This window comes from Mustela lutreola, chromosome 3 (assembly GCF_030435805.1).
Source record: "Mustela lutreola isolate mMusLut2 chromosome 3, mMusLut2.pri, whole genome shotgun sequence".
Classification (NCBI taxonomy): Eukaryota; Metazoa; Chordata; class Mammalia; order Carnivora; family Mustelidae; genus Mustela; species Mustela lutreola.
The window spans coordinates 755,404-777,059 of record NC_081292.1 but is presented as its reverse complement, the minus strand read 5'-3'; the positions used below and the strand labels follow the sequence as shown (position 1 = coordinate 777,059).

The following is a 21,656-nucleotide window of genomic DNA, read 5'->3' as shown; positions in this document are numbered from 1 at the left end:
CCAGGCCAGCAGCCTGGACACTCAGGCTGGTCTCCAGGACAGCCCCGAGGCCACCACCTCCTTCCCTGGAAAACCCTGGCTTTCTGCTCTGAAAACCTTCACCTGCTGAGACAAGGTCCCCCCGTGACTGAAGGTGACGACCTCAACTTACAATCCACAACTGTAGGTGTTAATCCCTCTACAAAATACTTCCACAGCAGTGTCTGAGCCAGTGTGTGACCGAGCACGTGCGCACCCACCCACACTGCTCAGTTCAACCGGCCCGGATGCACGAACCCCAGGGAGCCCAACAGGGCGGCCATGCTGGGTGTTCCAGGTGACCAGAAGGCCATGGGAGGCGTGTTTTCCCACGCGGGAGGAGGGCCTGTGAACAGCAGAGAGGGGTGAAGGGCTGCGGGCCGGCCCCCAGGGCCCAGGTGACTCTGCCAGGATTAGGGTCTAGGGCCTCGGCGGAGGGTGGGGGCGGCCCCATTGTGAGGTCCCAGCGGAATGCTGCAAACCCGTCCGCACCGCACCTGTCAGGAGCGCACCCTTGACCTCGACCTGGGTCTCACTGTCCTCTCTGAGCCAGGGGTGATGCCTGGGACTCTGCCTCACTGGACTGCCAAGGTGAGGCCTGCCGAGATCTGCACGTAGACCGCTCTTCACGAGGGGCGCGGCGCAGACACACAGGTCCGAGTTCTCGGAACCTGACAGTCTGACGAGGGGCACGTCGTGGGTGCTCTAAGGCCCACAGTCTGGAAAATTCAGGAAGTCAGAGAACAGGGGTGGGGGTGCAGAGGGCTGCCACGGGGGACTTGGACTAGGGGAGCCTGAGTCACCAGAACTGGTAAATCTAAGCTATAGGGAGCCAGATGCTGGGACAAGGGAGCCCCTGGACCAGCAGTTAAAGGCTTTGAGCCCGAGGGTTGGAAGAAAGTCTGGCCACTGTCCAGGTATCCAAGGTAGAATGTCCCCAGGAGAAGGCTGACAGGCTTAACCCAGGCATGCCCGACCTCCCAGGAAAGGGCCCCTTCGCCAGGAAGGTGGGCCATGAGCTTTCTTTCTAGATTTCTGCACTGATCACCTATCCTGCCATGCACTTGAGCCTGCTGCTGGCTGCTGGGGCGGTGCCCAACCCCCAGGCTCACAGCAGCCCTGGCAGCTCCGGGCACAGTGGGCAGGGGGAGTGCCGTGGGGATGGCATGGCCGCAGGGGAGGCTGGAGACAGAGGTGAGCTTGCTGGGCTGCAGGAAGCTGGACAGAGCAGGCGCCGGTGGGGCGAAGGAGGCCCGACAGAGAAAGGGTCCGTGCATTCCAGCTAGGGAGGGCCAGGGCACAGCCCGGAGGCATGGAGAGCAGGGGCTAGGAGAGGCACAGCCTCTGACCTCACAATACCCAGAGCCCACTGGGCCCGCCTTGTAACTTGCAAAGTCCGGCGGCCTCCTCCAACCCGGGCACGGCCCGGGGCCCTGGGCAGCCTCCAGGCGCGGCGCCCTCCCTCGGGCGCCACCTGTCCCGCCGCCACGGGGCATGTCTCTACTCACCAATTATGAGGGGCTTCGGCACCAGATCGAGAGGCTGGTGAGGGAGAACCAGGAGCTCAAGAAGCTGGTGCAGCTCATTCGGGAGAACCACGAGCTCAAGACGGCCATCAAGACCCAAGCAGGCGGCGGCCTGGCCATCAGCGGGTTCAGCTCGGGGCTCGGCGAGGTGGCGACCAGCCCCCCTCAACGCCGGGGAAACTGTAAGACGGCAAGGGAGCGGGCGGGGTCTTAGGAAGCCCCAGAGAGAGGGCACAGACAGTGGCATGGGGCTGGGCCCTAGAAGGGGAGGGAGGGCACGCACGCAGGGCCACGGGATGGAAGTGCCACCCACCCCAGTGGTCCGTGGTCAGAGCCCCGCCACTCCTCGCCCCTCCGCCGGACTTCCAAGCAGCCCCAAAGACTGTGAGTGTCCCAGCTCTGGAATCCAAATGTGCTACCCTAGCGGGTCCACTACGCCACCCCGGTGGGCCTCCCTCGCCCTCCACCCTCCCCCGCAGCACCCCCATTCCTCTGTGCCCGGGGGTGGCCCGGAGGCAAATGCCAGCCCAAGTCCGGGGGCCAGGGTCAGAGTCCAGGACAGGAGCTGAGGTCTGGGAGCCATGAGTATGTGACCGAGCCCTGGGACCGCAGAACCTCTCCCGGCGGGGGGCGGGGGTGACGGGGAAGAGGCTGAGGAGCCACGGGGTGTGCGTGGGGACCGAGCCAGGACGGCTCCCGGGGAACGCGGAGCGGCTGGGGCTGTGATAGGAACAGGGGCTGCGGGAAGTGCGGAAGCCGGGGCTGAAGATAACAGAGGGACACTCTGGCGGTGGCCACCGCCCAGGGTGCGGCCGTAGGGGTCGGCGGCTGACAGCGCATCAGCGAAGGGGACACAGGGTGCTGAGCCGGTGACAGAGCCCTGCAGCTGTGACACCACACGCTCCCCTCCCTGCAGCAAGCCCCCTGTGCCCTCTGTTCCTGTCCCTGGCCCCTGTGGCCCCCGGCAGGCCTGGAACCACCCTTGTTCCCTGAGAGGAGGCCTCGGCTTTTCTCTGCCCACGAGGCCTCTGGAGTCCAGCGGTGGACCCCGACACTCAGTGGTAGTGGTTCTAGCAAGGTCACGGGCGGCTTTCCAAGTGCCGCATCCTCTACACCTCTGCACGGACTTCGGGACTGACAATCCCCCTCCTTCTGCGCCAGCGTCCGACCCCGCATCCCCTCAGGGCCCAGCGCTCCCAGGCTGGCCCAGGCCTGCCCTCCCCCCCGCTGCCCGCCCGCCACTCTCGCCCGCCACACCAGAAGTGCAGCTCCCTTCACGGGGAGCCCCGGCCACCCTGCACTCAGCTCAGTCCCAACCACAGTGTTTCTGACCAAGACCTGGCCTCTCCAATGGGACGCTAGACCCCATCGGGTGTGCGCTCCTGCCCCAACAGTCCAGCTTCTGGCTCGGAGCCCCTTCCCCTTCCCCTCGAAGCCTGCCACCTCGGACCCCTTCCCTTCGGCTTCCCTGCAAAGATAGCACCGCAGGCAAAGTAAAGACCAGGGGAGGAGCAAAATATAAGAAACCCCAAAGTTTAAGAAAAAAGTAAGCCTAGAGTTTGATTCTTTTTTTTTTTTAAGATTTTATTTATTTATTTGACAGAGAGAGATCACAAGCAGGCAGAGAGGCAGGCAGAGAGAGAGAGAGAGAGGAGGAAGCAGGCTCCCCGCTGAGCAGAGAGCCCGACGCGGAGCTCGATCCCAGGACCCCGGGATCACAGCCCCAGCAGAAAGCAGAGGCCTTAACCCACTGAGCCCCCCAGGCACCCCTAGAGCTTGATTCTTAAAAGAACCCTTGGACCACCTCCTGAAGGTCCTGGCTTAGGGGGTTAGGAGGGCGAGCCCCACGCGACAGGAGGGCCCTCCAGGACTAGTGGCAGCTCACGCAAAGGGCAGGGCCAGGGGCCTGCGCAAATGTGAAACCAGAGCGTGGTTAAAGCCCAGGCTGCGTGAGTGTGCGTGTGTGCCCGTGAGTGTACGTGTGTGCCCGTGAGTGCGTCTACCTACAAGTGAGTGTGTGTGCCCATGAGAGTGTGTGTCTGTACCACGAGTGGGCGTGAACGTGCGTGCCCGCGTGTGAGTGTGAATGTGTGCCCCGTATGAGGGTCTGTGTGGTCGCGCTCGTGCGCGCGGGCCTGGCATGGCCCTGAAGGTGATCGCGTAGCAGGGTCAGCAGAGGTCAGATGAGTAAGGACAGCGGGGACCAGGCTCCTGGACGCAGCAGTGCCTGGCAGCTCCTGGCAGAGTGGCTGCGTCTGTGCTTCGGCCGCGGTGGGAAAGGGACCCGAAGAGCTCTTGCCGGAGGGTGAGGCAGGGAGCCGGGGAGCTCTTGCCGTCATCCGGGTGTGAGGCGGGGGGGACAAGGAGCGGCAAGAAATCAACTTGAGTCATTCAAGAAAACAAAGAGCTTGGACATGAAGGATGAAGAGGGGGTTCCAGCAGAGGTGGTCACGTCACGGGGGCTGGGACCCCCTGCGACTGCAGGTGTCCATCCGCTTGCCTGGCCAGGGAGCTCCCCCCCCGTGGCCTCACGGGAATTTCATTCTGCCTGCTCCCCTGCTCACTCCTTGTGACTTGCCTTCCTCCTGGAATGGGGTTCTTTTTTTTTTTTTTTTAATATTTTTAAAATTTATTTATTTGACAGAGATCACAAGTAGGCAGAGAGGCAGGCCGAGAGAGAGGAGGAAGCAGGCTCCCTGCTGAGCAGAGAGCCCGATGCAGAGCTTGATCCCAGGACCCTGAGACCACAACCTGAGCCAAAGGCAGAGGCTTTAACCCACTGAGCCACCCAGGCGCCCCATGGAATGGGGTTCTTGATCTGCGCTTGTGAACGCAACCCCCAGTTCCTCTTCCTGGGATCCCCTGTGCTCTGTGTCCTCCAAAACCCAGGGGTTCCTAGCTCTGCCCTCCCCCACCCCCCGCAGAAGGTCCGCAGAAGCAAACACAGCCTGGGCTGGTAGGTACCCCTGAGCAGCATGAGACCGCCCGGCTGGGAACGCGTGGGACACCTTCAGGAGCAACCACAAATCTGACTCTCTGGGAGATGGCAGGGCCAGAGGGAGACGGTTCAAGAGAACTGATCGCCGAAGCCCCAGCAGGGGTGAGGCCAGCTGGAAGGGGCAGCAGAGCCGGCCCAGGAGAGATGCATGGAGCGGAAACCTCAACAGGCAACGTCTCGGAGGCACAGCTTCAAGGGGACGGAGCATCAGCAGAGTAACAGGTGGGGGGAGGTCAGGCAAGACACGTGCTGAAGACATGGGGGGCCTCTGAGGAGCCGGTGGGGATGAGCCTGCTTAGACTTGAACCCCAGTACAGACACAAGAGGCCCACACGGTGCGGGCAAGAGCGAGGCGGCCGGAGGGAATGGGAGCAGAGGGGCCTGGCCGCGGGCGGGCGGTGGCTGGACAAGTTTCGCAGCCACGCTGAGAGAGAGAGAGAGAGACAAGGCAGAGACGCAGAGGCGGGAGTCTGTTACCCGGAGGCGGGAAGAAGCCAGGACAGCACAGGAAGGTGCCGGAGAGAATGGGGCACTTCCCAGAGGGGAGGACAGCTCACCCCCTGCCCTGCACGGGACGAGGGCAGGAGGCCGAGGAAGCTCCAGAACCATGGCTTCGATTTTCCTTGTAAAAATGGCATTGTCTGCAAGCCAAGATGAGGAAGGTCTGAAATAGAGCGAGCACGACGGAAGAACTGAGGGGGAGCCTGGTCCCTCTGTCTGGCTGCGTAGGGAGCTCCGGGGCTGGGGGCATCTGTGGATCCTAAAGGCAGCGGCCCCAACCTGCCCCAGGAGCACTTGCTGGGGACAGGGGCGGGGGAAACCGAGCTGCTGATGGGGAGAGAAGCAGCATTCCGGCATGCCGGTGTGCACAGCTTGGCATGCCGTTCTGAGCAGGGCAGCGTGGGTCATCGGAGCAGGGGGCCACGACACTGCAGCTGTGGGCTCGGGATCGCAGGCAACAGACAGGGGCTGAGCGGTTCAGGCCTTGGCCCCAGCGAAGAGCCAGGACGCGATGAGGATGGCCTCCTGCTCCCACCCTCCCCCCTGGGGTGAGCCGGCCTGGATGGGAAGTCGGGGCAGTGCGAGGACAGACGGAATGAGACCCCGCCAGTGCTCAGGTGACTAGAACAGGGGCGGCTCCTGCCCCACTGGTCGGGGGAGGCGGATCCACACAGACGTTTTAAGGCCCAGACAGGCCATAGGGCCGGGAAAGGCTGTGGGGCGGGGCTGGGGGCCGGGGAAGGGCTCTCTTGCTCTTCCTACCTGGACCCTCCCCCCACTCCCCCTCCACCTATGGCCGCCCCCGCCCCCACGGCCTGCTGCCCCTGCCGTCCTCTCTCGGGGATGCAGGCTGCTGGAAGCTTCGGGAGGCAGGGAGCGGCCTAGTTCGAGTGTCCAGAAGGGCCCCGCCAAACCAGGGGCTGCCTTCCCACTCAGGGCCTTCTCCCACCGCTCGCCACCCCTCACCCCAGGACCCCTCCGTCCTCCCTAAGAGCCCAGCCAGCCCCCCGAAACCCTGCTCACACTCCCTCAGGACCAGGGTCCCCAGGAGCGGACGCTCAGCATCCCAGACCGTCCTCCCAGGACCTGTCGCCCCTCGGGACCCGCCAGCCTGTCATCAGGGCCTGTCATCAGCCCCCTCGCTCTTTCCCCCTTCCCGCCGCCTCAGCCCCCTTGGAACCGTCCGAGCACCGTCTAGGGCCCCTGCGCTCGCCGGCCGCCCGTCTGCGGGCCCAGCCGCCCTCTCCGTTCTCCCGCGTCGAAAGTCTCAGCCCCGGCTCCGGCCCCGCCCCCTCGCCAGCCCCGCCCCACGCCAGCCCCGCCCCCGCCGCGGACTCCGGCACGCTGGGGGCGGGGTCCGAGGCTGGAGGGCCGGGGGCGGTGGGCGGGGCGGGGCGGGGCCCGTGGAGCGGGCGGGGCCGGAGGCAGAGGGCGGGGTCGGAGGCGGGGTCGGCAGGCCGGGGGCGGGGCCCGAGGGGGAGGACAGGGGCGGTGGGCGGGGTCGGAGGCCCGAGGGTTGACAGTGGGCGGGAGGCAGGTGTGCCGCGACCTTCCGCCCCTCCCCCGCCGCCACCCAGTCCGCCCGCCCCGAACCCGCGACCCCAGTGGGGCGGTGGCGCGGAGCTCGGGCTTCCGCTGGGAGGAGCGGGTGGGGGGCGTCAGACGTCGTCTAACTTGGATCGTCCCAGGTAACACACTTCCTGGACCCTACATGAGTCTTACGTGTGAAACAGATGAAAGGCGGTGAATCTAAACCTCTCCTTAGGGTTCTAACAGCGCACCCAAACCTGGGAGGGTTCGCCCCACAAATCTAAATCTATTAAATACAATTTGCGAAGGGGTGCAGGGGGCTGGTGGGTGGCCCAGGGGTGGAGCACGTGACTGGTCTGGAGGTTGTGAGCTTAGCTGCCTGTTGGATGTAGAGATTAAAAACAAAATCTTAAAAAAAAAAAAATCCCTCAGGACCTGGGTGGCTCAGTTGGTTGGACGTCTGCCTCCGGCTCAGGTCATGATCCCCCAGTCCTGGGACGGAGCCGCATCGAGCTCTCTGCTCCAGGAAGCCTGCTTCTCCCGCTCCTGCTCTCCCGCTCTCTCAAATAAATAAAATCTTAAAAAAAAAAAAAAATCCATCAGGAGCCTCTGAGTGGCTCAGTCAGTCACCCTCAGACTCTTGGTTTCGGCTAAGGCGTGGTCTCTGGTGGTGGGATCTGCGTGGCGCTCTGCTCAGGGACGAGTGCCCTGGAGAGTCTTTCCCTCTGCCCCTCCCTGCATGGGTGCGTGGTGCGCTCTCTATGGATTTTTAAAAATCAACCAATTAAATAGAAATTTTAAGAAGAGTAAACATCACAGGTACATTTTGCGTTAGAGTACAAAGATGTGGGCCGGAAACATCTAGTGGTTTTTTTTTTTTTTTTTTTTTTTAAGATTCTATTTATTTATTTGACAGACAGAGATCACAAGTAGGCAGAGAGGCAGACGCAGGGAGCGGGGGGGGGGGCTGAGCAGAGAGCCCGATGCGGGGCTCGCTCCCAGGACTCTGGGATCATGACCAGAGCTGAAGGTAGAGCCTTTAACCCACTGAGCCACCCAGGCACCCCAAATGTCTAGTTTTTATTTAGAGGCCAGTACTTGGCATACGGTGTCCTGTTAGGCTCAGGTGCACAGCGCACGGATTCCACACTTCCACACAACCCCTGTGCTCCTCACAACAGGTGCACCCCTTAACCCCCATCCCCTCCTGAACCCATTCCCCACCCACCTGCCCTGTGTCACCACCAGGGGGGTCTCTACCCTTAACAGTCTGCTTGTCGGTTTGCCTTTCTCTTTCTTTTTGCCTTTGCTCATTTGTTTTGTTTCTTAATTTCACCCATGAGTGAAATCAGATGGTGTTTGAAATGGAAATCTCTCAAACAGCAGCCAGTTGCGGACCCCTGGCTCACATCATGGCTTCAGTGTTACTGGTGCTCCCCAAACTCATCAGATATTTCTGCCAGGTGGCTCCTGGGATTCTCATTGGTGACCCCGATGGGTTGCAAACCCTATGAAGCCCGTGTCTGTGGCTATAGCCACAACAGTCGTCGCCCTGAGCAGCGGGACATCCGCTCCTCCGTGATCTGTGGATGCATTTAATCGGCCTCTGAACCATGAATGTTTTTCTTGCAAATCTAAATGCCTGTGACCCCAATGAATCATTTTTAAAATAACTTTATTGGGATGTAATTCACATACCATGCAATTCACCCATTTAAAGTGTGCGATTCAATAGTTGTTCATATACCCACGGGTTTGTACAAAGATCACCAAGATCTTAGAACATTTCCATTGTCCCAGAAGGAAACCCTTCAACTATGATACTCCTACCACCTAACCCTCCACAACTCTCAGCAGCCATTCGTCTATTTTCTGTCTTTACAGATTTGCCTATTCTTACACAGGAAATCATATATATGTGGCTTTTGGGTCTGGTTTCCTCCACCCTGCACAGTTCAGGGTTGCCCATGCTATAGAGTGAGTCAGGATTTCCAGTTCGTATTCGTTGTTGTTTGCTGTTGTTTCATGGATGAATAATATTTCATTAATGGATAGGCCACAGTTTGTTTATTCATTCAGCAGCCGAAGGACTCTAGGGTGGTTTCCTCTTTGGGGTCATTATGAGTAACACTGCTATAAACATCCATATAGGAGTTTTTGGGTGGATTTATGTTTCCATTTCTCATGGGTGTGTATCTAAGAGTAGAATTGCTGGGTCATATGGTGACTATATGTGTAACTGTTTGAGGAACTGTCAGGTTGTTTCTCAAGGTCGTTCTCTCTTGTTCATTCCCACCAGCAATGTGCGAGTGTTCCAATTTCTCCATATCCTTACCCATACTTATTATCTGATTTTTTTTATAGCCATCCCAGTGAGTGTGAAGTGGTTCTGATTTGCCTTTCCCTGATGCATAATAAGGCTGAGCATCTTTTCTCTGTTAATTGGCCATTTGTATATCATCTTTGAGAATGCCTGTTCATGTCCTTTGCCCATTTTTAAGTTGGGAAACTAATTTTTTTATTATTGAGTTGTAAGAGTTCTTGAAGGATTCTGCTTAGATGTCTCGTACCTAATGTGTGACTCGTGAACGCCTTCTCCCATTCCATGGGTTGCCTTTTTACTTCCTTGATGGTGTCCTTTGAGACACAGAAGCTTTTACATTTGATGTAAAATGTATTTCATTTGTTGCTCACAGTTTTGGGGCCACATCTAAGAATACATGGCCAAATCCAGGGTCATGAAAATTTTCCCCAATGTTTTCTTCTAAGAATTTTACAGTTTTAGTTCTTACATGTAGGCCTTTGATCCATTCAACTTTTGTGTATGCTGTGAGGCAAGTGTCCAACTTCATTCTTTTACACATGGATTCCAGTAATCCCCTCACCATTTTTCGAAAAGATTATTCTTTCCTTCATTGAATTCTCTTGGCCCCCTTGTTGAAAATCAGACCACAGATACATGGGTTTATTTCTGGGCTCCTATATTATTCCATAGACCTATATGTTGCTCACTATGCCAGGGCCACATAATCCCGATTGCTGTAGCTTTGCAGTAAATTCTGAAATCTGAAACTGAGTCCTTGAACTTCCTCCCTCCTTCCTTCCTTGCTCTCTTCTCTCTCTGTCTCTTTTTTTTCTTAGGTAGTATAAGGGGGAGAAGTGCAGGGTGACTAAGTGGCACCTGTAACAATGGCTTCTTGCTTTTAAAATGTGCCTTTGGCCATTCTGGGTCCCTTGCAATTTGTTGTGAATTTGGGGATCGACTTGTCAGTCCCTACAAAGAAGTCAGTCTGGATTCTGACAGATTGCACTGACTCTGCCGGTGAACTTGGGGAGTATTATTGTCCATGGGATTCTCTCCCATTTACTTAGATCTTTAATTCCTTTCAAAAATGTTTGCAGTTTTCTTGGGGAACCTGGTTGGATCAGTTGATTAAGCATCTGCCTTCCGCTCGGGTCATGGTCTCTGGGTACTGGGATGGAGCGCTATGTCCAGCTCCCTGCTCCGCTGGGTGGCCGCCTCTCCCCATGCCCTCCACTCATCTTGTGCTGTCTCTCTCTCAAATAAAAAAAAATCTTAAAAAAAAATTAAGTTTCAAGACATCTTGTCACACATTCTATAGGGTGTCTCACGGGCATAGATTTAAGCAAGAAGCCTGGAGACTTCCGAAGGAATGTAAGGATGCTTCTGGGAGTCTTAAGGAGGGTAGATTTAGCCATGTGTGCTAAAGACCACTGGAATGTCTGTTTTGGGGGGGGAAATCAATAATAAAGATTTATGTAGTCAACATCACTCATCTTCAGGGAAATACAAATCAGAACCACACTGAGATACCGCCTCACACCAGTCAGAAGGGCTAAAGTCAACAACACAGTAAACAACAGGTGTTGGCGAGGATGCAGGGAAAGGGGAGCCTTTCCTACACTGTTGGTGGGAACGCGAGCTGGTGCGGCCGCTCTGGAAAACAGCATGGAGGGTCCTCAGAAAGTTGAAAATTGAGCTACCCCATGACCCAGCAATCGCACTACTGGGTATTTATCCAAAGAATACAAAAACACTCATTCGAAGAAATGCATGCCCCCCAGGCTTGTAACAGCATTATCTACGATGGCAAAGATATGGAAGCAGCCCACGTGTCCGTGGACAGGTAAAGGGATGAAGATGTCTCTCTCTCTCTCTCTCTCACACACACACACACACACACACACACACACACACACACAGTGGAATATTACTCAGGCATAAAAAAACGACATCTTGCCATTTGCAACAATGTGATGGAACTGTAGAGAGTATTATGCTGAGCAAAATAAGTCAGAGAAAGACAAATACCATATGATTTCACTCATTTGTGGAATTTAAGAAACAAACAAGCAAATGGAAAAAGAAGGAAAGAAAGAAAGAGAAAGGCAAACCAGGAAACACAATCCGAACTCGAGAACACACTGGGGGTCGCCGGGGCGGGGGACAGTTGGTGGGGATTAGGGCATGCACCTGTCCTGACGAGCTCCAGGTGATGCCTACAAGTGTCGAATCACTACAGCGAGCCCTGAAACTCATCATGCGGTCCGTGTTAACGACGCTGGAATTAACATTTAAAACCTAATAAAAAAGATTTGTGTAGTAGAATTATTTGTCATGGGGAAAATTGGAATCAATTTGATTGCTCAAGGGTTGGAAGAGGCTCAAGGAAGAGAGGCGCCTGCGGGACCCCGGGCCACCACCCTGAGCGAGGGTCTCAGAGAGAAGGGTTGTGCTGGAGGCAGTCCAGGAGGAAGACAGGGAGGCCAGACGAGGCCGCCACCTCTGGGTACGAGGTTCTGCAGCTAAGAACGGAGTTTACTTTTTTTTTTTTTTTTTACGATTTTACTCATTTATTCGACAGAGAGAGACAGCACAAGCAGGCAGAGAGACAGGCAGAGAGAGGGGGAAGCAGGCTCCCCACTGAGCAAAGAGCCTGATGTGGGGCTCGATCCTAGGACCCAGAGATCCTGACCCGAGCCGAAGGCAGATGCTTACTCACTGAGCCACCCAGACGCCCCGGATTTTACATTTTTAATGGTTAAAACAAAATCAAAAGAATGCTATTGCCGGACATGCCAAAAGTCCACGAAATTCAGACATCAGTATCTCTGAATCGAGTTTTGTTGCCACAGATCCACGTTTGTCTCCGCATTGTCTGCAGCCTCTTTGCCAGTCCCTGGCCCGGCCGAGTGTCAGCACAGAGACCAGGGGGCCTGCAAAACCCGGAATATTTACCACCAGCCCTTGATAGGAAAGGTTCTCGACCCCTGATCTAGAAAGTCTTCAAGGCAACACGGAGCTCTGTACTGCGACCACCCGCTGGGGAGGGGACCACCGCGTTTCTAATCGTGGCTCCGTTCCCTGTTCTCTACCCTGAGCTAATGGCTCTTGGTAACAGTTTTCAGTTAAAACCTTCCCTGCGCCCTCCCCCGAGCTTCTGCGCCCCCAGGGGCCTTCTCCCCCACAACAGAGGTCATTCAAGGGCACTGACCTCAGGACCCCAAGGAAACGGCCTCTCTGGGCTCTCTGCCTACACAGGGACTAGAGCGTGAGGGCCCCAAGGGCCCAGCACCCGGGAGGTGAGGCTGTCCCCACAGCAGCAGTGGACAGGAGGCCGGGACCCACTGCTCCCTGCCGGGGGATGGACGGGGCAGCAGGGCAGCCCGGGGGACCAGCCACCAGGAGACCGCGGGCAGCTGGGGAAGGGCCCTCTGGCTTGGTGGCAGGTGGGTGTTCAGAGAAGTGGGCCCGGAGGAGCAAGACTCCTTCATAAGATGTGGACAAAGGGCCGGACCCACATGAGGGATCTGCGGAGGCGCCCCACAGACCGCCCCCAAAGGGAAAGGACCATCATCTGGGCCGCCTGGGAGAAGAGGCTCAGGGTTGGTCTGCTCCGCAGAGGGAGACAGCACCTGGGCCCAGGCCCCTTCCTCGAAGAGCCCGCCTGGGGTGGGTCTCAGTGTTTTCTCTGTGTCCCCCAGGTGTGTTCCTGCCCCCGTCCCCGGCAGCAGCAAACGAGCCTCTCCTGGATGAAGTGGGGATCATGACTCTGGCACCCCTGGCCGACATGCTAAACAGCCCGCAGCCCGGCGCCACGGCATGCCCAGCCACCAACCCCCTGACCGGCCCCCTCAGCCCCCTGCTGCCTGGCCCGGGCTCTCTGCCACAGAGCGGCACGCTCACCAGCCTCCTGACCGGCCCCATGGCGGTGTCCCCGGGGGGCACGCTGACCAGCTCCCTGGGCCTGCCCTCAACTGGCCCCCTGACTCCGAGCAGCCACCTGACCGGCCCCATGGCGGTGTCCCCGGGGGGCACGCTGACCAGCTCCCTGGGCCTGCCCTCAACTGGCCCCCTGACTCCGAGCGGCCACCTGACCGGCCCCATGGCGGTGTCCCCGGGGGGCACGCTGACCAGCTCCCTGGGCCTGCCCTCAACTGGCCCCCTGACTCCGAGCAGTGCCCTGATGGCCCCAATGACAGGCGCAGTGGCCGTCTCTCTGAGCAGCCCCCTCCTCACCTCCACAGCCGCCCCTCTAGGTGTCTCTCAGAACCTTCTGGCCAACCCCATGGGCAATCTGGTGCTGTCAGATCCGCTCCGGGGGTACCCTTCCGGACCCCATCCCTCGGCTGGAGCAGGGCCTGTCGCCACCCCGAAAGGTAACTGGCTCGGGGAGGGACCACAGCTCCCCTCCCCATGGCCAGGCCAGTCCTTGGTCCTGCTCTGATCCGCCTTCTCTCCTTTCTGCCCCACCACGTCACTAGTCCCAATCTCCACTGAGCATCCCCAGCCGACCCAGGACCTGGAGCCCTTCAGCATGACGTTTGTGGGTTCACCCATCCAGGCCTCCACCCCTATCGGGACCAGGGGCACACCTGACCCCATGACCACCTTCTCCTACAGCAGCTCAGAAGCCCAGCCCCAGCCCAGCGCCCCTCAGGGACAAGCGGGTCCTGCATCTGTCCGCACTACCCCAACCCCCTCTCCGACTGCCGCAGTCCTCGCCCCTACCCCTGCTCCTGCCCCCCAACCCACCACCAACTACACTCCCTCGAGCACCACCCACATTGTCCAGTGCCCCCCTCAGTCTCCCACCCGGGGACACCACCCTCCCGCCCAGCCCTTGCCCACACCCCACTCCCCTCCACGAAATCCCCACTCCCCGCCCCGAACCTCGTCCTCCCCGGCTACAGTCAGCGATGCCCGGGGTCCACGTGGCATGGAGACATCTCGGAAAAGCATCCTAGAGCTGGAACGGAAGATGGCCCATCGAAAGGCCAGCAAGTTCCCGGACAGCCCCCGAGGTCAGTGACACAAGTTCAGCATGAGGGGGGTGGTCTCCCCTGATGCCTGATGCCCTTATAGACCTCCCTGGCACTAGCCTGGGCTGCTGACCATGGCCACTGACCAGTCCTTCTCCCCTTGCTGTCCCAGAGTCAAAGCAGCTAGCCTGGGAGAGGCTGGTGGGGGAGATTGCCTTCCAGCTGGACCGCAGAATCCTGTCCAGCATCTTCCCGGAGCGTGTGCGGCTCTACGGCTTCACTGTCTCCAACATTCCAGAGAAGATCATCCAGGTGAGTGGCTCCCACCTCCCACTCAGAGGACCTGCCCCCTCACCTGTCAGGGATGGGGTGCATGCTGGCCTTGGAGGAGCTGCTGGGGGGCCCTAGACTCTAACCCGGGCAAGACATCAGAATCCCAGGCCCCCCTGGAATGGAGGAAGCCTGGCATTCCGTCCGAGTGGCCTGAGGGTGTCCAGGGCATCTGGTGTCAGGAACCTGTGGCCTTGGCCTCGTGGCCTCCCCAGAGGATAGGGCAGAGGACGGTCCTGACCACGGTTGGGACAGCCCTCTCCTCCTTTGCCCCTGCGATGGCCTCCAGATGGCCAGCCCTCACGCCCAGGGGCCCTCCCCACACTAGCCGAACTGACGCTTTCCCCGCCCCACTGGTAGCCTCAAGGGTCGCTATGGTGGCAGAGGGGAGGCAGGTCCCGCAACCTGTGGGCAGCTGGGGGCCTCAGGCCACGCTCATTCCAGTATATTCTTAGCATGCCGTCACTGGTCACTGAGGCCGTTCCTTCCGTGGAGGGACCCGAACCACAGCGCTTCCCAAGGTGCTTGGGCACGTCTGCCTTGCCACCCCGCGCGGGCGCTCGCCAAGGCAGTGGGACAGGAAGTAGTCATGGGATGCTGTGCTTGGCTGGATGCCCAGAAGTGCGTCCCAGAAGGAGGGACAGTGCGCCCCTCCCCTGCTAACGCGCCAGCTCTGGGTGGGACCCCGGGCCAGGATGGGGGAGGAGGGCCATTCCGGCTTTCTTTGGAGAACAGCCCTCTGTGCTCCCGGCCGCCTTCTCTCCGGCGTCTTTATCTCTAGACTACAGACCTGGCGTGTAGCCCGTGGGAACAGTGGCCCACCGGCTGCTGGTGCGCGGTCCCCGCTGGCTGTGAGGGAGCCTGTTTGTATTCAGGTTTGAGCTTCCCTCTTCCTTGACTCAGCGTGTCCTGGGGTTGGCTTTATCGTTTTCACGTGGTCAGAACTATCTCCTTCCCTCGGCAATGACCGGGGCTGCCGGGGGCCACACACTTGGCACCCAGGCTCCTGAGAGCGGCCCCACCGGAGCCCACCTGCAAAGAGGCTCTGGGCGCTGGGCAGATGCCGCCTGGCTCGGGGCCGGGCAGACCCCGCCTGGCTCGCCCTCCGAAGAGCCCATAGCAGGCTGAACGCGTCTGGTTCCACCTGAGGAGCCTAGAGATCTGCCTGATCTCACGGCCACCCATCCCGCCTGCTTTGCTGGCCCACTGTGGGCTCCTACCAGCACCCAGTTCCACTTTGCCCGGATTTCTGTTTCCCTTCCTCCGAACATCTTGTGTTTCTGCACGTTGGACCCGGCGTTGGTTGTTGCTAGAATCCCTCGATTCTATCCAGACCCACGAAACCTGCTGTCCTGGCAACCTGCTGTCCCACTAAACCCGAGCTCCAGTCCTGGCTCGCTGGCTTTGTGGACACTGTGTAGTTGGCCGCCGACAAGCTCTAACAGAGCCTCATCACTGAACGGGGTCTTGTGGACTATTTCCTCTGACCCTGGCCATCTGCTTTAAGGTTCAGTGGCCTATGCCATCTTTTAAGCTCAACTAAAAGTTGTCCCAATGCCCAGACCTGTCACCTCTTCTGCCCAGCTGCAAAGGCCTTCTGCTGGGGGCGTGGCTCTCAGCCTTCCTTTCGGGTCCCAGTCCTAGCAGACCAGGAGCCCAGCCGCACCCGTGTGAGGGTACCTCGTGGCGTACCCCCCCACCCAGGGCCCAGGGCCCTTGGTGCTCTCTGGGGCCCCACTCGCTGGCCTGCACACATGGTTTTGGTTTTTGCGCAATGGTTTGTTTCCAGGTGCCAAACCGTTGGTCTGGTTCTCACGGCCTGTGTATCATGTTGGCCCTTCCGTGCACAGTCATATCGTACACTACTTAAAGGAAGCAGCGATGGGACAACCTCATCATGCTTCCCACTAGGTAGGAACACACGCTTCGTGTCTGCGTGATGTGTGCTGTGCGTCCAGACTTCTCACCTTCTCAAGTCCCAGGTCTTGGTTGCAGGGAACAGAAGCCACACGAGCTGATGTAACCAGGGGCTTTGCTGTCAGTGTTTAGGTGAGAACCCGAAACTGGGCACAGATGTTGGTACCGGGTCCCAGCTGCCGCCTCTCCCCAAACCCAAGCGCACCTCGCCCCTGGGCCTCCGCTTCACCACTGCCCCACCCCCCGGGGGCAGAAGCACAAGCGCTTTGGAAAGAGGCACCGCGAAGCCCGAGGACGCCCTCAGCACCTTCCACGTCATGTGGGGAAGTTCTCCCTCGTCCTCATTTACGGAGAGCTCCGGGCGGGCCCTCCGAGCCTTGAAGAAATTGGTTTCTTTCTAAGAATGTATTTTCTCTTTCATTGAAAAGATCGCATGAGTTTTCCCTCCCGGTTCCCGCATCTCGAGGTGCGGGGAAGGCATCCCGGTGGTGAACGCACTTCCCCAGTGGTGTTACGTCCCGGGACGGGGTTCGCGGCGGCTCAGGACTCGGAGGGCACGCCCGGGCGCCGGGACGCAAACGCAGCGAATTCTCCGCCGGACCCTGCGGTCCAAGTCCCGGCAGATCGGGGGTCGGGGCCTCCCGGACTCGGCCGGGGTCGGGGTCCGCAGCCGCAGCCTCACCCGGTTGGCTCGAGGGTAATGACGTCAGGCCTGGCTGCGCGAGCGCGGTCCCCCACCCACCCCGCGCTTCCCCCTTCCAGGGAAAGGGACAGTCCGGCCCCTTTGCCCCGTCTGGTCTTGCTGACTGTCCCTCCTGAGCCTTAGGAGTCCGTCGGTCCGTCTGTGCGTCCGCGTGGCCTGCGTCTCTCTCGGGCTGAGCGCTCACGCGGTCCCACTTCACAGCTCTCGCTGGTAAATACCCTCGGGGCGGAGAAGCGCCCTCCAGTCCGGCAGATACGCCAGTTTGCCACCAGCGGAGCGTCGGGAGCCAAAGCCCGGCGGACCCTGGCGGAGGGAGAGGGCGCGGAGGTTTGCGCGCGGCCGGGGAGAGGCGGGCCCCCCCCCCCGCAGCGCCCCGGGGCGTCGCTTCCCCCCCCCCCCCCCGCTCCGCCCGCCTCCCGCGGCCTCGCCCCAGGTGGGCGGCTGTGCAGGTAGGTGCGCGTAGTCGCCGGCTGCGGCGCTGCCCTCCCGAACCGCGGCGTCCGTCGGTGCGCGTCTCCCGTCTCCATCATCCGACGGCCCTTCCGCCGTCTCGGTAGTGCGGGTGTCTGAGCGCTTGCCCTCTGCTCCGAGGATGACGCCTGAACCACACGACTCCGTTACACTTGCTGCCACCTCCCTGTCCCTGAGCACGTGGCCAGTGTCGGAATGGAGGACTGGGTGGTGCGCCCCGGGGCTCCGTCCCTCTGAGGTGCGTGCGTGTTTGGTCACACCTGTTCCCTCCTCCACGGCTGATCCAACACCAGGTCCCCCGCTGATCCTCCTCTCAGGATGTTTCCCATGGACACATCTGCACCTACACTTAACTACCCCGGGCCAACCTGCGGCACCTTTCTGCCCCACAGCTGCCCTTCCCCTCCATGTAGTCACTCCCACTATGGGGCATTCAGCGCCTACCAAGTTCATGCCAAGCAGACCAGTCTCTGCCCTCGGGGAGCTCACCGGCGCCTGGGAGGCCTTCGATAAGTAACAAAAGACATTTATGCTAGAGGTTGAGGGGGGTGATTCACGCTGTGAGGGTGTGAGAGCGCCGGGCTGGGTTGGCCTGGCTGTGTGTCCCCCCTCCCCCGCACTCCCCGTACTCTGGCTCCTATATCCTGGGAGAGCCTCTCTCTCCTCTATTCCTTTGAAACACAATTCTGCTCAACGCGAGAGCCCACTGATGTGTCCTGCGGAACTGGGGGCCCCTTGCGGTGGGGCAGAGCAGCCCAGATGCTGTGCTCATCACCCCTAGAGACATTTCCTTTCATCTTCAAAATAGCTGCCAGGCAGTCTGGTTTCCCTCATGTCATAGCAGGGAAACGGAGGCTCAGCCCCAGTACGGTGAGAGAAGCAGCCACTGAAACTGGCTCTCCCGCGTGGGCCCCTTGCTCCGTGCCCCGCCTCCTGGCACTTCCATGCTGTGCACACTGTTCCTTGTCCCGGAGGTTCCTTTGCTCCCCTAGTCCTCATCCTTCAGGCACCAGCCCTGCCATCCCCTCCTCTGCAGCGCGTCCCTCCCCAGGCTCCCCATGTCAGCCTCTTCCTGCTCGGTCTTTTCATCACTATAAACCCAGAGGGCTTTGCTTGGACGGGAATCCTATCACCAGCGACAGTGCCCCACGCAGGGGACGGCTGAGAATATCTGTGGGATGGATGGACAGAACCCTCACCCTCTCTTGCGCTTCTGTCCATCTCCTTATACGGTCAGCATGATCTTTTAGAACCACAATGCCAATGGACCAGAAATCTCTGACCCATTAGGACAGAGCCTTCAGCCACACTCTGCTCAGCCCTGCCTGCTTCTCAGTGCCCGGAAGGTGTGGCAGGGACCCATGCCCACGGCTCCCTGGCTTCCGTGGGGTGCCTTCCTGCTCTTCTCACTCACTCCTCTCCCCTGTCCCCCCGCGGTCAAGGGGCCACCTCTTTGCGGCAGCTCTGGCCTTGTCTGTGTGAATGCACCCGCACTCCTCCCCTCTGTCCCGTGCTCTGGCGGGGTGGGTGCGGTGGGCCCCCTGCCGACTTCAGCTCCAGTCTGGAGCTCCAAGCCCCCAGTGCAGCACCCAGGGAGCGCTCAGCCACAGCCCCAGGGTGAGTAGAGGATGGGTCCTGACATCCCCAGGGGGCCTAGGCTTAAAGCTGCGCGCCCCCCCCACCCCGCTCTGGGGCATTCAGCATGAAGAGTCACGTGCTCGCTCAGTTTGGCCGAGCTCTTGCCGTCACCGACACGGGGCACGGGAACAGGCAAAGGGAGGAGAAGGCTTAGCAGCCTAGAGGAGCCTCGAGTCCAGGAGCCAGGCTGGTTCTGCTGCTAAGTGTGCACCCAAAGTCCAAGCACGGGGCTCCTCTGTCAAGGTGTCAGGGGTTGCTTTAGCTGAGCCCAGCCGCCGTCCGAGTGCTCTGTTCACATGACCAGAGGGGAGGGCAGAGGATTTTCCTGGAGGGGCTGAGGACCCAGCTGGCACTCAGGACCCAGCCTGGTGTGTATCCAGGGAAAGGCTGGAAGGTGGGGCAGCGGCCAGTGCGGGGGGCTCAGGCAGGGAGAGACCCCCTCCAGCTACTTCAGACCGGTCATTCCCGGGGTCTGGGCACGGCCACGCCTGTGATAGCTACATCATTTGCAAGACTCGGTGCAAATGAAAACAGGGCTCCTTGTTCAAAAATTATAAAGAACTTCAAGATGGCCACAGCAGAGCATTGGCTGGATGTGGGTCCTCCTGAGCTGGGGCCCCGAGTCAGTGTGCACGTCACGTGCCCAAGAGGCCATGGCGGGAGTGGAGAGGAGGCGCTGACTTCCCGCTTCCTGGTGAGCTGCTGCGGGACAGGACGCAGTCACGGCCTGGTTGGGGGGCACAGGGGCCCCTCCTTGCTGCCAGTGCCCAGGAGGGGTCGCAGAGGGGCAGCAGGCCCCCTGGTGCCGACAAGGAGGGTGCTTGGCTCGGGGCCTGGGCGGTCAGTTCCGCATGAGGGCAGGACAGGGCCTCACTGAAGGAGGGGTACGGGTGCTGGGTGCTGGGGAGGCAGCGCGGGGCGACAGAGAAGCGACCTGGAGAGGCTGGGGAGGTCTCAGGGCAGGGAGCCAGCGGGGTGCCTGGGAAAGGCCCCCAGGGGTGTGGGCCAGCCGGGACCCCTCCTCTTTCCTACACCTCCAGGCTCCCAGCTGAGCTCTCTGTGGGCTGCTCATAGCCTCAGCTCCAGAGTCCCTGCTGGTGGGGGGAGCAGGCCACGGGGAGGGAATCTGGGGAACTCTACCCTGCAGCTCAAGACCCTCCAGAGCCTCTCCTGGGACCTCCAGGCCCCCTTCCCCCAGCAGCCCCCGCACCCACAGCCACATCTGCCCCTCTCCTGCCCTGTGCCTGTGCGGAGCAGAGGGACCTGATGGCCGCTGTCCCCTCAGGCCTCCTTGAACCCCAGCGACCACAAGCTGGACGAGGAGCTGTGCCAGACCCTCACACAGCGGTACGTGAGCATCATGAACCGGCTCCAGAGCCTGGGCTACAACGGGCGGGTGCACCCGGCGCTGACGGAGCAGCTGGTGAACGCATACGGCATCCTGCGCGAGAGGCCAGAGCTGGCGGCCTCGGAGGGCGGCTCCTACAGCATGGACTTCCTGCAGCACGTGCTGGTGGAGACCGTGCACCCCAGCATGCTCAGCGACGCGCTGCTGCTGCTCTCCTGCCTCAGCCAGCTGGCGCACGACGACGGCAAGCCCATGTTCATCTGGTGACACGGGCCCGCGCCCACCCGGGTTCACTACGCCCCGCACCCTCGTGCAAAGCCATTAAAGCTTCCCAAGGATGCTAGAACTCGGGGGCTGCCGCTCCTCGGGGGTGGCTGGCCAGCACCTCACTCCCCGGCACCCCTTCGATCCTGCCTGCTCTGGGGCTCCATGCCCAGCCCGGGGGCTCTTGCGTGGCAGCTGTTAGACTAAGGGGGGGCATGTTCAAAGGTCCCAAGGCTTCCCTCACCTGGCAGTGGGGCGGGGGGGGGGTTGGGGGGGACTTGGAGGGGAAGAGCAGGAAGCGCTGGGCCAGGAGCACTGTGCTGCGCGGGGGTACTGAAGCCTGGTGCAGAGTCAAAGGCAGAAGCGGGAGGAGACAGGACGTGGGTGTGGGAATCCTGCCCTCTGCACTGGCTGGAGGAGGGGAGTGGGAGAGGCGGCAGGGAGAGCTTTGGACCTTCCTTGAGGGCAAGAGGGTGTTAGATGGCGGGGAGGGAACCAGGAGAAAGTAGCCCAACCCCGAGCCCCAGGTCAGCCCAGGGAGATGTGGCCAGCCACAGGCCCAGGGAGAGGAGGCGGGCTCCACAGGGCTCGTGGGGGGGGGGGTGCTGAGCAGGAGAGGGCGGCGTGGAGCACGGGCAGAATGGGAAAGGGGGCGGGGGGCTGCAAGACAGGACAGCTGTGGACAGATGGGGAAGGGCCTGTGGGCAGTGCTGGAGACCAAGCAGTGCAGACAGGCTGCTGGTCCTTGCCAGGGTGTGTGTGAGAGATGCGGAAAGGGCAGCGGGGCGGGGCAGGGGGTGGCGGCGGGGGGGGGGGGGCAGCCTGCAGAGCAGCCTCTGGCCCAGAAGAGGAACTTGAGAGGACGGGCCTGAGGAAGGGGAGGGCCTGGGCTGTGAAGGGAGGACGAGGGTGGCTGAAGCAGCGGGAACGCGGACCCCGGCAGAGGTGGCTCCTGCGGCATCCGTGTGTGCCCGCCAGAGGACTCCAAAGGGCCAAGGGACTCAGCCCCCAGCGAGGAATGCAGGAAGGAGAGGGTCATGGAGTGCACCCAGGAGCCCCCTGCCTCTCTGCCCTCCCCACTCCCAGGCCTGCTACTTCAGGGAATCCAGCCAGACCCCCAGGACAGGC

General features: G+C 60.4%; 1 protein-coding gene across 2 annotated transcripts; it reads left to right on the top strand.

The window, feature by feature from the left end:
- The first annotated feature begins 462 nt into the window (after positions 1-462).
- Positions 463-20,531, top strand: SPATC1 (spermatogenesis and centriole associated 1). 2 transcript variants are annotated; one of them, XM_059165492.1, is made up of 6 exons: positions 463-609; positions 1,552-1,726; positions 12,580-13,254; positions 13,360-13,899; positions 14,030-14,169; positions 20,202-20,531. In XM_059165492.1, exons 1-6 carry the CDS (start codon positions 490-492, stop codon positions 20,529-20,531), a joined length of 1,980 nt encoding a protein of 659 aa, XP_059021475.1. In that variant the 5' UTR covers positions 463-489. The 2 variants fall into 2 exon arrangements, with proteins under 2 accessions (XP_059021475.1, XP_059021476.1); XM_059165493.1 differs by lacking the exon at positions 463-609 and having other exon boundaries at positions 695-1,726.
- The last annotated feature ends 1,125 nt before the right edge of the window (positions 20,532-21,656 follow it).